This window comes from Oryctolagus cuniculus, chromosome 2 (genome assembly GCF_051225735.1).
Source record: "Oryctolagus cuniculus isolate XC-2025 breed Fujian yellow rabbit chromosome 2, ASM5122573v1, whole genome shotgun sequence".
Classification (NCBI taxonomy): Eukaryota; Metazoa; Chordata; class Mammalia; order Lagomorpha; family Leporidae; genus Oryctolagus; species Oryctolagus cuniculus.
In genome coordinates, this window is record NC_142868.1 from 112,585,878 (window position 1) to 112,600,277 (window position 14,400).

Sequence of the window (14,400 nt, forward strand, 5' to 3'; positions counted from 1 at the left end):
CAAACTGAGCCTTCCTGAATCCTTTACATGTAGGTGGTCAGTAAACCCTAGCTGATGAAGCCCATGCGGACACTGAAAACACGTATTTACATCTTCCATTGCGCGGCAGAGACCGCTAAAGGCAAATATACATACGCTGTGTAAAAGGCACTAAACACTCATGCCCTCTGGGGGTACTTAGCTGTGCCAGTCTGGAGCCAGGAGCTTCCTCTGGGTCTCCCACACAGATGCAGTAGCCATCAAGTGGCCAAGCACTTGGGCCATCTTCTACTGCTTTCCCAGGCAGTAGCAGAGAGCTGGATGGGAAGAGGAGCAACCAGGACTTGAACCAGCGCCCGTATGGGATGGCAGTGCCAGAGGCGGAAGCTTAGCCCACTGTGCCACAGCGCCAGCCCCTCTTTAAAGCATTTTCAAAAGTCTTCTCTGTTCTGAGATGAATGTAATTTTCTTGTGAGGCGAGTGTGTTTTCTCTCTGGCTGCCAGGAAGCTCCCCGTGTTCTCCAAGCTGACCTGTGGTTGAGGGCTTTACCTAATGTCCCATCTCTCCCTGCCGTCTAAGACCCAGGCTCCTTCAGTGTTTGGCTGGACGTACTCCTGTCCGGCTTGCCAAGGAAATGGGGGTTTATCATTGTAAATGCTGCCCCCCCCCAACGCCCCCATTTGCAGCATCCCAGCCTGGAGGAGGCTGACGAATGCTTGCCGACGGGCGGCGGCGTCGCATCCACAGGGCGTGGGTGGGCTCCTGGTCCAAGAAAATGTTTGCACCTGCAGTCCAGGGAGCAGATTAAGATCAGCCTGTGGAACGACCACTTCGTGGAATACGGCAGGACCGTGTGTATGTTTCGCACCGAGAAGATCCGGAAGCTCGTGGCCATGGGGATCCCCGAGTCGCTGCGTGGGCGGCTCTGGCTCCTTTTCTCAGGTAAATAGTTGCGGCGCCTTCTGGCCGCATGCGATTCTGGGAGCGGGAGCGGGAACAGGGAGCGGAGCGTGTGCGTGCGAGTGTGTGTTCCGTGCAGGTGCGCTTATCTGCCTGCCGCAGCGTGTGCGTGTGTTTCTGTGCAGGTGCACTCGTCTGCCTGCCGGAGCATGTGTGTGTGTGTGCGCATGCGTGCTGTGCAGGTGCGCTCGTCTGCCTGCCGGAGTGCGTGTGCGCGCGCGTGTGTGTGCGTGTGTGTGTGTACGTGCCGGAACAGGCCCCCAGCGGAGCGTGTGTGTGTGTGTGTGTGTACGCGCACGTGCACGTGTGGGAACAGTGTGTGTGCAGGTGCGCTCGTCTGCCTGCCTGTGGATCCCTACTGGGCGCCCCCAGCCATGGCTCTGGGACTCCGCAGAGGGTAGTTTGTCTTGGTCCCTCCACCCAGGACACAGGCGGCATCCATGTCTTGTTCCCAGTTGGGCAAAGGAGACTGGGCCTGCCAGTCCCTCATCCCTGACCACTCGCTCTCCATCCTGCTGGCCACTCCCCTGCAGTTATCCCTCTCCCTCCTCTGCCTTGTCTTCTTCCCAAATAACCCCACCCCCTCCTCACTGCTGTCCAGGATTCCCAGACCAGATCGCAGGCTTTTTGGGGGTGTGGCTGGTGTCCAGTTGCTGCTTCCTGTACCGTGACTCATCTTATGCCCTGGGCTCAGTTGCCTCCCCCACTGCCTCCCACCTTGATGTAGCTGTCCCCCAAAGACACGTCCCGGAAATGCTTCCTGTTTACACTTACAGTTGATTTAACATACAGAACTGTGAACAAAGACAGTAAAATAACTCACAGTTCCCATGGCCTGAAGGTGATGCCTGAAACTGGAGGTCTGTGCTGGTCTAGGTCTCTCCAATCTATGTGGACGCACCCGTGCTCTTTTAAAGATTTATTTAGGGGCCGGCACTGTGGCGTAGCGGGTGAAGTCTCCACTTGGGAGACATGGAAGAAGCTCCTAGCTTCGGATTGGCGCAGCTTCTGTCTCCCTCTACCCCTCCTCTTAAGAAATGGTTTATTTAAAGATCAGAGTAGCAGAGACAGAGAGGTCTTCCATCCACTGGTTCATTGCCCATTTGGCTGCAACAGCCAGGGCTGTGCTAGGCTGAAGCCAGGAGCTTGATCCGGGTTTCCTATGCTGGTGCAGAGGCCCAAAGACTGGGCCATCTTCCACTGCTTTCCCAGGTACATTAGCAGGGAGGTGGATTGGAAGTGGAGCAGCCGGGACTTGAACCAGTGCCCACATGGGATGCTGGCACTGTAGGCGGTGGCTTTTACCCACTATGCCACAGCGCCACCCAGCCCTATTTTGTAATTTTTTACTTGAAAGGCAGAGGTCTTCATCCCCTGGCTCACTCCTCAAATGCCCACGACAGCCAGGGCTGAGTCAGGCTGAAGCTAGGAGTCTGGAACTCCATCCAGGTCTCCCACATGGGTGTTGGGGACCTGCGTGCTGGGGCCGTCGCCTGCTGCCCTCCAAGGGCGCACATTAGCAGGAAAGGAATTGGAAGCAGAGCTGGGACTTGAACCCAAGTACTGCGTTATGGGATCTGGAGTCTCGAGTGGCATCTCGGCTTCTCCGCCAAGCGCCCACCCCTTCCCTCTGCGAGACAGACGTGAAACCCCTTTGGTCCTATGTGGTGTCACAGTATTTCCTGTCCCTCGGTGAGCAGTGAGACACTGCCTGGAGTGAAGCTGTCCTGGCGATCACTCGCTTGACCCCTTGTCCTTGGCACCCCCAGATGCCGTGACGGATCTCGCGCTGCACCCCGGCTACTATGGGAGCCTGGTGGAGGAGTCCCTGGGGCGGGGCTGCCTGGTGAGCGAGGAGATAGAGCGGGACCTGCACCGCTCGCTGCCGCAGCACCCTGCCTTCCAGAGCGAGACAGGGATAGCCGCGCTGAGGAGGGTCCTGACAGCCTATGCCCACCGGAACCCCAAGATCGGATACTGCCAGGTGACGTGTGTACGGAGGCGCGGAAGCCCCTGGCTCTGAGGGCTGCCCTGAGAGAGTGCTGTGTCGGGGCGCTCTCCTGAAAGAATGCGCCTCGGAACCTCCACCTGGGGGACGAGTGGAGATGTGAGCGTTTACCTGGTACCTGAGGGGCGGGAGACGCACACCTGCAGAGCCACCAAGGGCAGCAGGCCAGAGCCCGCGTTCCCTGCCCAGCCAGAGCCGGGCCTGGGATAGGTGTGGCTTCCAGAGCTTGAGAACAGAGGTGACCAGGGCAGGTCACCTCCCTCGGGAAGCACCTGGGGAGGAGAGACACTCTCTGAGCTAAAGGATGTAGGTAGCCAAGCACAGGGTAAAACAGCAAGTGAAAACCTCAGCTGTAAAAAAAAAAAAAAAAAAAAAAACCTGGGACTTGGTAGAGAGCTCCTGATGGCTACAATGTAAGAATTCAAGCTTGAGTGTACCTGCTGTGAGCCAGCCAACGGGTAGAGATGTGTGCGTGTGCATGTGTGTGACCAAGCGTACCCCAGCCTCAGGTGCACAGTGTAGCTGCATTACCAGTCGTAGATGGTGGCAGCTGGTGGCTCAGCCCAGGTTGTAGTGGGAGCACCAGGGTGGTGCCATGGTCGTCCTGCTTGGCGGGCGTGGCTGCGCCTCTCGCCAGCCCCATCTTGTGTACATGGCGCCCCACCACCCCGTCGGTCACTGTGCCTCCTCTCTGTCCCACCCCGGGCAGTCCATGAACATCCTGACCTCCGTGCTGCTGCTCTACGCCAAGGAGGAGGAGGCCTTCTGGCTGCTGGTGGCCGTGTGCGAGCGGATGCTGCCCGACTACTTCAACCACCGCGTGATCGGTGAGCCCGCCCCTCCCTGGGCGGCATCGCTGTGGGTGGTGACAGAGCCTCAGCCACACGGCTGTCAGTCCTGTTGGTAAAATCCCCCGCCCTGGGCCCCTGGGCTGTGTGCACAAACACACTTTGCCCTTGAACTTGTCCAGTGTCCCCAGGACATTCCCGGCGCACTTTGGTGCTGCCTGGTCTCTGGCTAACCCTGAGGCTGTGGGGCTCCTGTTCTCCACGTTCCTGCGATTTGCAGTCTCTCTCTGCTCCGCCAGCCTCCTGGGGAGAAAATAATGGAAGGGTTGGCGATGCTCTTAGGGGTGCTGTTGGGAAATTCAGATGAGAAATGGAGGCGGCAGGCACGGAAGAGAATCGATTTGGGACGGTGTTCAGCAGCCGACTTGGAAGTCGGGAGTTAGGTGGGAAGTAGGAGCTTTGGAAGATGGTGTCCTGAGAACTGAAGGAGATGGTGAATGCGAGAGAGAGAGCGAGCGAGCGAGCTGTTTCCTGCCGCTCCCGCCAGCACTGTGTGACACTGCCGGCTGCTCTATGTCCTGGCTAACGCTTGGCCTGTCTGTCTGTTTTAACTGGAGCTGTTCTTGTGGGTTACAAGTGTTCTGTGTCCTGGCGGGTTTCTACAGTCAAGCACTGGACTTAGTTAAGAGACACATGAGAGCTCCCATCTGCTTATTCACTTCCCAGATGCCTGCCCTGGCCAGGGCTGCTCCAGGCTGAAGCCGGGAGCCAGAAACTCAATTCGGGTCTCCGTTGTGGGTGGTAGAGACCCAGCTCACCCCGCACACCAGCGCTGGTGTGGGTCCTTTCCTGCCCTCAGCTCTTGGGCACCCCAGGGTGGACGGCTCTCGGGCTCTCCCTAGAGACCACGGGGCCCTCCCCTCCCTGAGCTCTGTGGCCTCCCTCTTGCAGGGGCGCAGGTGGACCAGTCTGTCTTCGAGGAGCTCATCAGGCAGCACCTCCCGGAGCTGGCGGAGCACATGCAGGACGTCTCGGCCCTGGCGTCCGTCTCCCTCTCCTGGTTCCTGACTCTGTTCCTCAACATCATGCCCCTGGAGAGCGCCGTGAACGTCGTCGACTGCTTCTTCTATGACGGCATCAAGGCCATCTTCCAGCTGGGGCTGGCCGTGCTGGAAGCCAACGCCGAGGAGCTGTGCAGCAGCAGGGATGACGGCCAGGCCTTGATGGTCCTCAGCAGGTGCGCTCCAGCCTCCACCCTCCCCCCCCCCCCCGCTCCCATGGCTACTGGGGCAGGGGGTGCGCGGCAGCTGGGGCCTGGGGAGACCGCGGGAGGGGGCAGCAGCAGGTGCCGTCGCCATGGAAGCTTTCCATGCTGCTCTGCTCCAAGCCACCCTGTGGCTTCCCCGGAGCCTGTGGCACTGTCACCGGTGGCACCTTCCTGTGCCCATCTCTACCGAGTAACAATCCAGGAAGACAAGGACGGCAGGCACTTTAAGAAGAGTGAAGTGGGCCGGTGCCGCGGCTCACTAGGCTAATCCTCCGCCTAGCGGCGCCGGCACACCGGGTTCTAGTCCCGGTCAGGGCGCTGGATTCTGTCCCGGTTGCCCCTCTTCCAGGCCAGCTCTCTGCTGTGGCCAGGGAGTGCAGTGGAGGATGGCCCAGGTGCTTGGGCCCTGCACCCCATGGGAGACCAGGAAAAGCACCTGGCTCCTGGCTCCTGCCATCGGATCAGCGCGGTGCGCCGGCCGGCCGCAGCGCACCAGCCGTGGCGGCCATTGGAGGGTGAACCAACGGCAAAGGAAGACCTTTCTCTCTGTCTCTCTCACTGTCCACTCTGCCCGTCCAAAAAAAAAAAAAAGAAGAGTGAAGTGGCCTGAGTCTGTCTAGACTCACAGTGGCCTTGGCGGGGCTGGGAACCCCAGGACACGTGGGCGTCAGGAGGTTTCGGACCCCCAACGGTGGGAGGGGCCTGGGCTGCTGCCCTGCAGTGAAAGGAACGTGGTGGTGGGATGAACCCTAGAACTTGGCTCTTGGGCAGGCAGGGGCAAGTCCAATGACACTAAAGAGGCGGCTGCCTTGGAGAATATTGTGGAAGCTTCAAATGAGATGCGCAGAAGTTTGCATTCTCTTCATTGGAACCTCAGGCCCCAAAAAGCTGCCGGGAGAGCCCGGCTGGCCAGGCCTGGCCTTATGGTGTCTCCCCTTTACTCCTTGCCTCCTTCCCAGGTGCTGGTGTTTACAATAAGCCAGAACACCGGGTGCCCCAGTGCTGCGGGCGCTGGGTGGTGCCCAGTTGAGGGTTGGCCTAGACTTTTTTTTTTTAAAAAGATTTATTTATTTGGAAGGCACAGCTACAGAGAGGCAAAGATAGAGAGGTCTTCCATCCATTGGTTCACACCCCAGATGGCCATAGTGGCCAGAGCTGCACCGATCTGGAGCTAGGAGCTTCCTCCAGGTCTCCCATGCAGCTGCAGGGGCCCAAGGACTTGGGCCATCTTCCACTGTTTTCCCAGGCCACAGCAGAGAGCTGGATCGGAAGTGGAGCAGCCGGGACTCGAACCGGCACCCATATGGGATGCTGGCTCTCTAGGCGGTGGCTTTACCCACTACAGCACAGCACTGGCCCCTCGGCCTGGGCTTTTAACCGGGGGCTATGCTCAGGTTTCTAGATCACGTCAAGAATGAGGACAGCCCCGGAGCCCCGGCTGGCAGCCACCACGCCTTTTTCTCTGATGACCAGGAGCCCTACCCCGTAACTGACATTGCCGACCTCCTCCGGGACTCCTATGAGGTAACCGGCCTCCCGGGAAGTGCGGCTGGGGGGTGGGCAAGGAGAGAGGACCCCCGCTTCACTGAGCCGTCCCGTGTCTCCCTGCAGAAGTTTGGAGACCAGTCCGTGGGGCAGATCGAGCACCTGCGGTGCAAGCACAGGATCAGGGTCCTGCAAGGCCACGAGGACACCACGAAGCAGAACATGGTGAGCGGGCTGCCCCGGGACCTGGGACGTGGGAGTGCCAGGCTTTCTTTTTTTGGTTCTTATTTCTTTGGGCACTGGATTAACGTCATAAAAGGTGACTTCCTGCAGAAATGGGCACGGGATTTTGGAGTTGGACTGTGAGCCTCCCTGGTTGTAAAATTGGGCTGTTCTCGGCCACCATAAAGGATTGAGACGAGGGTGTGCAGTGCCTGGTGCGGGTGGCCCGCAGCTGCCTGGGCTCTGTCTCTGCCAGCCTCGTGGCTCCCGTTGGAGCTTCCGTGTTTGTTCGCGGGAGGTGACTTGGAAAGAGGGGAGGAGAGACACCTGAGAAAGGTGCCGGTGCCGTGGAGCATCTTGGTGTCTGAAAGGAACGGGAGCCATTGCTAAAGGGAAGCCAGCCTGGGCCTCTCCTCCTGTCCCCCACTAGGAGGGGAGCCTCCCCCACCCCTGACCCCCCAAGTGTGCAGCCTTAGAGTCGCTCCCTCACTGTTTCTGCTCTGCTTAAGCTCCGCGTTGTCATCCCAGAAGTCTCGATTCTTCCCGAAGACCTAGAGCAGCTCTATGACTTATTCAAGGTGAGTGGCTCTGGGAAGGAGAGGGAGTTCCAGGCCCATGTCTATTCTACTGCAGCAGGGGCTGGGGTGCCCCACCTGCTGCTCTGGTATCCTCGCTGACTTGTTTCCCCCCAGAAGCACCTCCCCTCCATCCCATCAGAGCTCTGGGATGGTGGTGGTCTTCCCTGGAAGCCAGCTCCCAGGGTAGCTTCCGGGAGGGAGGGCCCAGGTGCCACCCCTGCCGCCCCGGCACTGCAGGAGCCGCACTGGGGTGAGGGCTTTGGCGCTGGGATCCGTTCTTGCCTGTTGTGCTCGGCCCTGATAAGCAAGGCTCGGTTCCTAGTCCAGAGTGGGTGAAGCACTGGTGCTTGTTGGAATCCACATCTGATGTGCCTTTTAATTAATTGTGATCCCACCTGACAATAGCGATCTACAGAGACTGATGCTTGTTTGGCCTGGTTTCCCTTGGTGTAACTATTGTCAACGTTTTGACATGTTACCACACGGTCTTAACTATTTTTGAATGGCATTATAATCTTATCAGTAATGTTTCATGTAGTACTAGATTTCTAATATTGAGACATTTAGGTGAAGTCCTATGTTTTGTAACTTAAATCACCCTGCAAATTATGTCATCAGGCACCTTGCTAGAAATTGTCTTGCCTGAAACAGTAAATGAAAATGAGAGAGGAAGAGAGACCAGGGATGCATCCTTGCTACCCTGGCAGAGGGAGAGTTAGTGAGTTCCTGGCAGTTCTCATTGCTAACGAGCAGGATGTGTGGTGAGAACCAGCAGCTCCCCCACCACCGCCCCGTCTCGTAAGCACCTCCTGTTTGCCAGCTTGATGGCTTCCTTTGTGGCACGAATGCAAAGTACAAGGGCAAAGGTTGCCTGGTGTCCAAACCCCATGACCTCTCCTGGGCTTTCAAGGAGGAAAAACAGGGGATGTCAGAAACATGAAGTTGGCTCAAGGTGTTTTTTTTTTTTTTTTCCATAGAAGCTGAAAAAGACTTTTGTTTGTCTTAGGGGTAACTTCTGAATTGGAGAGAATGGGAGACAACACAAACCTGAACTGATGTGATTGAGAGGATGACTTAAATAAAAATTGCATTATGCACTGCCCACATTGTTTATCTTTGCTAGGAAAGAGCATTGAGAAGCCTGCTTGTCTTTCCCGTTAGAGATGAGGGTTGTGGCTGGTGCTTAGTGAAATTTGTTTTCGTCCTTGTCATTGCCCCTATAAGTTTCTCCTTTATATAGGGCTAACTACAAGTAGAAACTAAAAACCTATAAAAGTATGAGCTAATCTCCAAAATGCACTTCCAAGTCAAAACTGCACCCTGGGCCGGCGCTGCAGCTCACTAGGCTAATCCTCCGCCTGCGGTGCTGGTACCCCAGGTTCTAGTCCCAGTTGGGGCGCCGGATTCTGTCCTGGTTTCCCCTCTTCCAGTCCAGCTCTCTGCTGTGGCCCGGGAGTGCAGTGGAGGATGGCCCAAGTACTTGGGCCCTGCACCTGCATGGGAGACCAGGAGGAAGCACCTGACTCCTGGCTTCAGATCAGTGCAGTGCTGGCCGTAGCGGCCATTTGGGGGGTGAACCAACGGAAGGAAGACCTTTCTCTCTGTCTCTCTGTCTCTCTCTCTCAATGTCTAACTCTGCCTGTAAAAAAACAAAAACAAAAACCAAAAACCAAAAAACACCCTGACCAAGGTGTCTGGTTCCCTCCTATGACCTGAGACATCCCCATGAGGATCCTCCTGCCCCTGACCTCCCTGTGGGCCCAGGGTTGGCCTCATGCCCCACCCGACATCCCTTTCAGAGCCTTCTTCCTCCCCCTAGCCCCCGACCTGCCATGAGTTTGCAGGGCTTTGATAGTTTGAGTTCGCACGTGGTGATAGGGGAGAACTTGCCTAAGTCCTATGGGGTATAACGTGCTGTAGTTAAATTCTGCACGCACCTCTCATCTCCGCAGTTGGAATTTCATCTTCTCAAGAGAAAGGCCCTCACGGGAATAACCCTTGCACTGCTTCATAAAAGCCTGCCAGGCTCTGCCCAGCCTGGCGCGCCCGGGCACAACCTCTCTGTATAGCAACAAGCGACCATTGGCTCAGACGCGACTCCTGTAGAAGTCCTTTGGTTGAGAGCCAGCCTTAGTTCTCATGAATGCAGAGTTGGGATGTCTCCTTTTCTCTCACTTTGAGAATGGCCTCACTAGTCACACCCAAGTGGGACGTGAAGGAAGTCAATAGAGACCCGGAGTCGTAAGCCACTTGTGGAGATGGTCAGGACCCTAAACAACATCTGTGTGTTCCCTCGGTAGCCATCAGCTGAACACATCCACCATTGCTGGGTCGTTGTGCCCTACGGGTCATCTGGTTTCTTTAATGTCATTTGGCTATCTCCTGTGTTTTGAGGAAGACTTTGGTTTACAAAGTCTAATTGAAACACAAAATGATACCTACTGTCAGCATTAAAGAGGACTTCTCAGCAGGAAATGAAAGGGCCGCGCCTTGGTTCCGCCATGATGTAGTCTTGAGCAGGTCATGACTAAGAGTGTGGTGCGTATCTAACCTGCTGGCTGTGTATTTCTGTAGCTCCACACGTGCACTAAGTGCACACACATGTGGACGCGTGACCGTACCCTACACAGCGGCCTGCCGTTGTTTCTCAGATGCCGTACGTTGTACACTTTTTCCTAGATGAGTATCTACAGATCTTTCCTCATTCTGTAACGAATGCACAATTCCATTGCAGGGCTGAACCACGGCTGACTGAACCATTCCCCTACTGAGGGACGTTTGTGTCTCATTTTGCCATTTCATTTTTAAAATTTATTTCTTTATTTGAAAGTGACAGAAGGAGAAATAGAGGTTTTCCACCTTGCTGGTTCCATTCCCCAAATGGCCACAGCAGCCAGGGCCGGGTCTGGCTGAAGCCAGGAGCCAGGAACTTCAACGGGTAATGGGAACTCAGTCCTTGAGCCATTGCTGGACTCGAACCCAGCACTCTGGATATGGGATGCCGGCTTCCCTAATGGCAGTGGCTTAACCAGCTGCCCCGCAGTGCCCGCCCTAGTTTTTGCTATTTTATAAGTACCTCTTGTATTTATCTGGTCGCCAGTGCTGCTGTTCCTGTAGAATGGGTCCCTTGAAGGTGGAGCTGCTGGGACGTGGGGTGGTACAACACACATTTCTGCACTGCTGAAATATTTTTGACTTTTCAAACGACAGCTTCACTGAGATGATGCCTAAGAGGGCTCATCTCCACACACGCCATTCCCACCCAGCATTTGATAATTGTGGGTCTTTAAAATCCGGCAGGAAATTAGGTTCATTTGAACTTAAACTTATTTACTCATTAATGAGGTTGAGTGCCATTTCCTAAATTTATACTTCTTTAGATCACCTGTTGATGTCATTGACTGTTTTTATATGGGTTTGTCTTCCTGAGGGGTTCTGTGTGGATTAGTTGTGTACTATCCTTGGCTATTACTTGATAACCGTTTTCTTTGTTCAGCACTGTAGCGGCCTCTAGTGTGATTATACACACATGCACATGGAAATTGACTGACTTTTTAAAAAAAAAAAGATTTAATTATTTGAAAGTCAGAGTTACACAGAGAGAAAGAGAGGCAGGGAGAGAGAGTGAGAGAGAGAGGTCTTCCATCTGCTGGTTCGCTTCCCAGTTGGCCGCAACGGCCGGAACTGCACCGATCCGAAGCCAGGAGCGTCTTCTGGGTCTCCCATGTGGGACTTGGGCCATCTTCCACTGTTTTCCAGGCCATAGCAGAGAACTGGATTGAAAGTGGAGCAGCTGGGACTTGAATTGGCGCCCATATGGGATGCTGGCACTGCAGGAGGCAGCTTTACCCACTATGCCACAGTGCCAGCCCCAGCTTGGTTTTTTAGAAATGAGAATTTGACCTTTGCTTTACACACAAAAGTTTGTGTGTTACTTTTTATGATTTTGCAGTGACTATTTAAAGAATGTGGCTGCAGTGACTACGATAGTAAAATCATAAGTGGCCATTTTAGCTTGCATGCTATAGTATCCATACTTATTTCTGTCCCAGCCTTGGAGACAGAGGAGGACATTAAAATTGTAAAGAACCCTGCACTCACTGATAACCACTGTGGACCTTTGTGAACTGAGACGTCCAAAGAGAAGATTTGTATGATATCAGTGATGCACTCTGAAGAGGCCGCCCTGTCCGTTAGGGCGCCACCGGTGCTGTAGCTTTCATCCTGTTCCCAAGACTTCAACGTGCCTTTGTTTTTTCTCCTGATTTTTGAAATTATTCATGTACTAAGGTTTCAACTGTCAAGCATAAACAAATGCAGTAAAACATCTCGCTCCAACTTTGGGTCCCCTGCCACCCGTTTCTCTCCCTACAGGTGAGCAGTGTCATGGGCGCTTTCTGTGTCCTGCCGACTTGTCCTTTCTGTTTGAAACAATACGATTTTAAGTGCAAGTATATCTGAGTAAAAATAGTATTTTACTGCAATAAGAAAACAAAAACTTAATTAGACAAAAAATGTCAAAGCCCACGGTAGGGAGCCAAGGGGACACTTCTATGTGTCTGGTGACAGTGGTGAGACCATGAGTCAGCTAACACTTACCTGTTTGTGTCACAAGACAGCTTATTCAATAAGCAGGGATCTGTGAGCTAAGCAGCCCAGGAGAGGGGGCCATGCTGGCCTGGGCTGCAGACCCCCAGGCACCGCCGTCTCACGCCTCTCTCCCTGTCTTGTGTTAAGAGAGAACACATGATGAGGTGTTACTGGGAGCAGCCGAGGCCTGCGGCCCTGCGCCATGACCCCAGCAGGCCCTACGTGGAACAGTACCGCATCGACGCCCGGCAGTTTGCACACCTCTTCCAGCTGGTCTCACCGTGGACCTGCGGGGCCCACACGGAGATCCTCGCCGAAAGGACGTTCAGGCTGCTGGATGACAACGTGGACCAGCTCATCGAGTTCAAAGCGTTTGTGAGCTGTCTAGGTAGGACCATCGGCCTTCGTGGCAGTGACTTGATTTTGGGGGGTGACTGGACAGAAGGCAGAGGGGACCATGGGAGTGGGCACTCAGTGAAATGACCTTGCCACCGGCCTGACTCGATTCTGTTGTTTGTAGATTTTACTCTGCAAGCTCCTCTTGGGACCACTCCAGTGCTGGCTCCAGTGCTTGGGAAGTGACCAGGCTGCCAATATACAAGGCCCTTGATTGGGTTCTTGACACCACCAAGGTGTGGCAATGGCTGGTTGGGAGCCACATCCCTAGTTTGGTGCCTAAAATTAAAATCTTGCCAAAAAGCTATGGGGCCAGACGGCATTCATGAGGTTACCTTGTGGCTCAGTCATCGGTCAACACCTTTATCGGTTTTCTTTCTCGCATGCTGCATGTCCGGGGTGGAAGGGGTTGGGTGGGAAGTAGTGACAACATAGAGTTCTGTGTCCCCCAGTGAGGGCACGTCATGACAAAGGGACCTGAGCCATGTGCGTCCACTCAAGCTCTGTTTGTTTGTTTGCAGATGTTATGTATAACGGGGAAATGAATGAGAAAATTAAACTGTTGTATAGACTCCATATCCCTCCAGGTAAGAAGGTCCACCTAGAACCACCAGGCTGTGTGCTCTGCCTGACACACACCAGCTCTGTGCACAACACCGCACTTCTTTTTCAGCTCCATTTGGACTGAGGCAGCAGGTGTCTGTGGTTGGGGGTTTCGGACGGCAGCTTCTCAGCAGGGTCCTGCTTGGCCGGGGGTAGGGATTCTTACATGTGGAGTCCCTCAGGTACCCCAGAGGGCTTGTCACAGCAGGTTCCTGCTCGGATCGCTGGCTCGCTGGGTCTGGGGGCTGCAGTGAGTGACGCTGGCCTGGGGGACACGCGGGGGAGCCAGACACTGGTTACACAGGGCTAGCTACTTAGGGCTGGTATTTTAGAGGGGTCGCTTCTTTTTTTTTTTTTTTTTTTGTCAGCACATAAGACACGTCTTTCAGACTTAAGTGGTGGTAACTACAAACAAAGGAAGCTATTGTGAAACCTGTGAAGTCAGGCTTGGCATGAACAGGGACAAGAACAAGGAAGCCTTAATGTGTTCCTTGGATCTTTAGACTTGAGAGGAATCAGAAATCCCAGAGGCGTCCAGAGCCCTGGGCCATGACACTGGGCTGGAGGACCTTGCTTGGGCCGTGACGCTAGGCTGGAGGAGGCCGCCAGGTTCAGGAGGTCCTGGTGGCTTTGACTCTTGTAGGCATCATAGAAGTGGAACAGGCACACGGGCATTGTTTGTGGGCTTCCTGGATGGGCACAGGACACCGTGGATCTGTCATCCCCAGAGAACGTTCTGTCCTGGCCACACACGGCCCTCTCCTTGACCTACCCAAGGACCTGCCAGTGCTTTAGCACACATTGGCACCAGCGCCAGTCTCTGCCTTTTATGTGAATTCCTTATGAGTGGTATTTTTTTTTTTAAAGTTGAACTTGTTCTCTTTTTCACAGATGTTTTACTACTAACATATAAGACTTGCATACATTGTTCCTTTATCCTCAGCATTAGCATTAAAAAGTGTACCTGGTATTCTAAAACACACGAATGATTTTTTATTTTGATTCTTAAACTTTTCTATAAAACTAAAATTGTTTTAAAATTAAAAGTTGCACAAGATGCTACCAATAGAATTTCTACCTTGACATACTTAAATTTCCTGTCTTGAATTATTTTAAACATTTTTCATCTGGCTTCAAGGTGAATTACTTATTTGTTTTTAAATTGCAGGCTTTTTTCTTAAAGATTTATTTATTTTGAAAGTCAGAATTAGAGTGGGAGAGACACAAAGATCGTCCATCCACTGGTTCACTCCCCAGATGGCTGCAATGGCCAGTGCTGGGCCAGGCGGCCAAGGTCAGGAGCTTAATCTGGGTCTCCCACATGGGTACAGGGACCCAATCACTTGGACCGTCTTCTGCTTTCCCAGGCCATTAGCAGGGAGCTGGATTGAAGTGGAGCAGCTGGGACACGAACCGGTAGCCACATGGGATGCCAGCGTCACAGGCGATGGCTTTGCTTGTTGCACCACAAAGCTGGCCCTGGCAGGTTTATTTCTATGAGCAATTTAATTGCATTCTGTGTA

At 54.1% G+C, this 14,400-nt stretch overlaps 1 protein-coding gene across 13 annotated transcripts in view; it reads left to right on the forward strand.

The window, feature by feature from the left end:
* TBC1D8 (TBC1 domain family member 8) overlaps nucleotides 1-14,400 on the forward strand; it is a 131,092-nt gene that overhangs the window by 107,137 nt on the left and 9,555 nt on the right. For all 13 annotated transcript variants that reach the window (XM_051835502.3, XM_051835511.3, XM_051835506.3 and 10 more), the window contains 9 exons: nucleotides 772-922; nucleotides 2,710-2,924; nucleotides 3,658-3,775; nucleotides 4,688-4,973; nucleotides 6,398-6,527; nucleotides 6,615-6,713; nucleotides 7,220-7,288; nucleotides 12,026-12,266; nucleotides 12,796-12,861. In XM_051835502.3, the coding sequence (XP_051691462.2) occupies nucleotides 772-922; nucleotides 2,710-2,924; nucleotides 3,658-3,775; nucleotides 4,688-4,973; nucleotides 6,398-6,527; nucleotides 6,615-6,713; nucleotides 7,220-7,288; nucleotides 12,026-12,266; nucleotides 12,796-12,861 (1,375 nt within the window). The remainder of the gene's footprint in view (nucleotides 1-771; nucleotides 923-2,709; nucleotides 2,925-3,657; nucleotides 3,776-4,687; nucleotides 4,974-6,397; nucleotides 6,528-6,614; nucleotides 6,714-7,219; nucleotides 7,289-12,025; nucleotides 12,267-12,795; nucleotides 12,862-14,400) is intronic.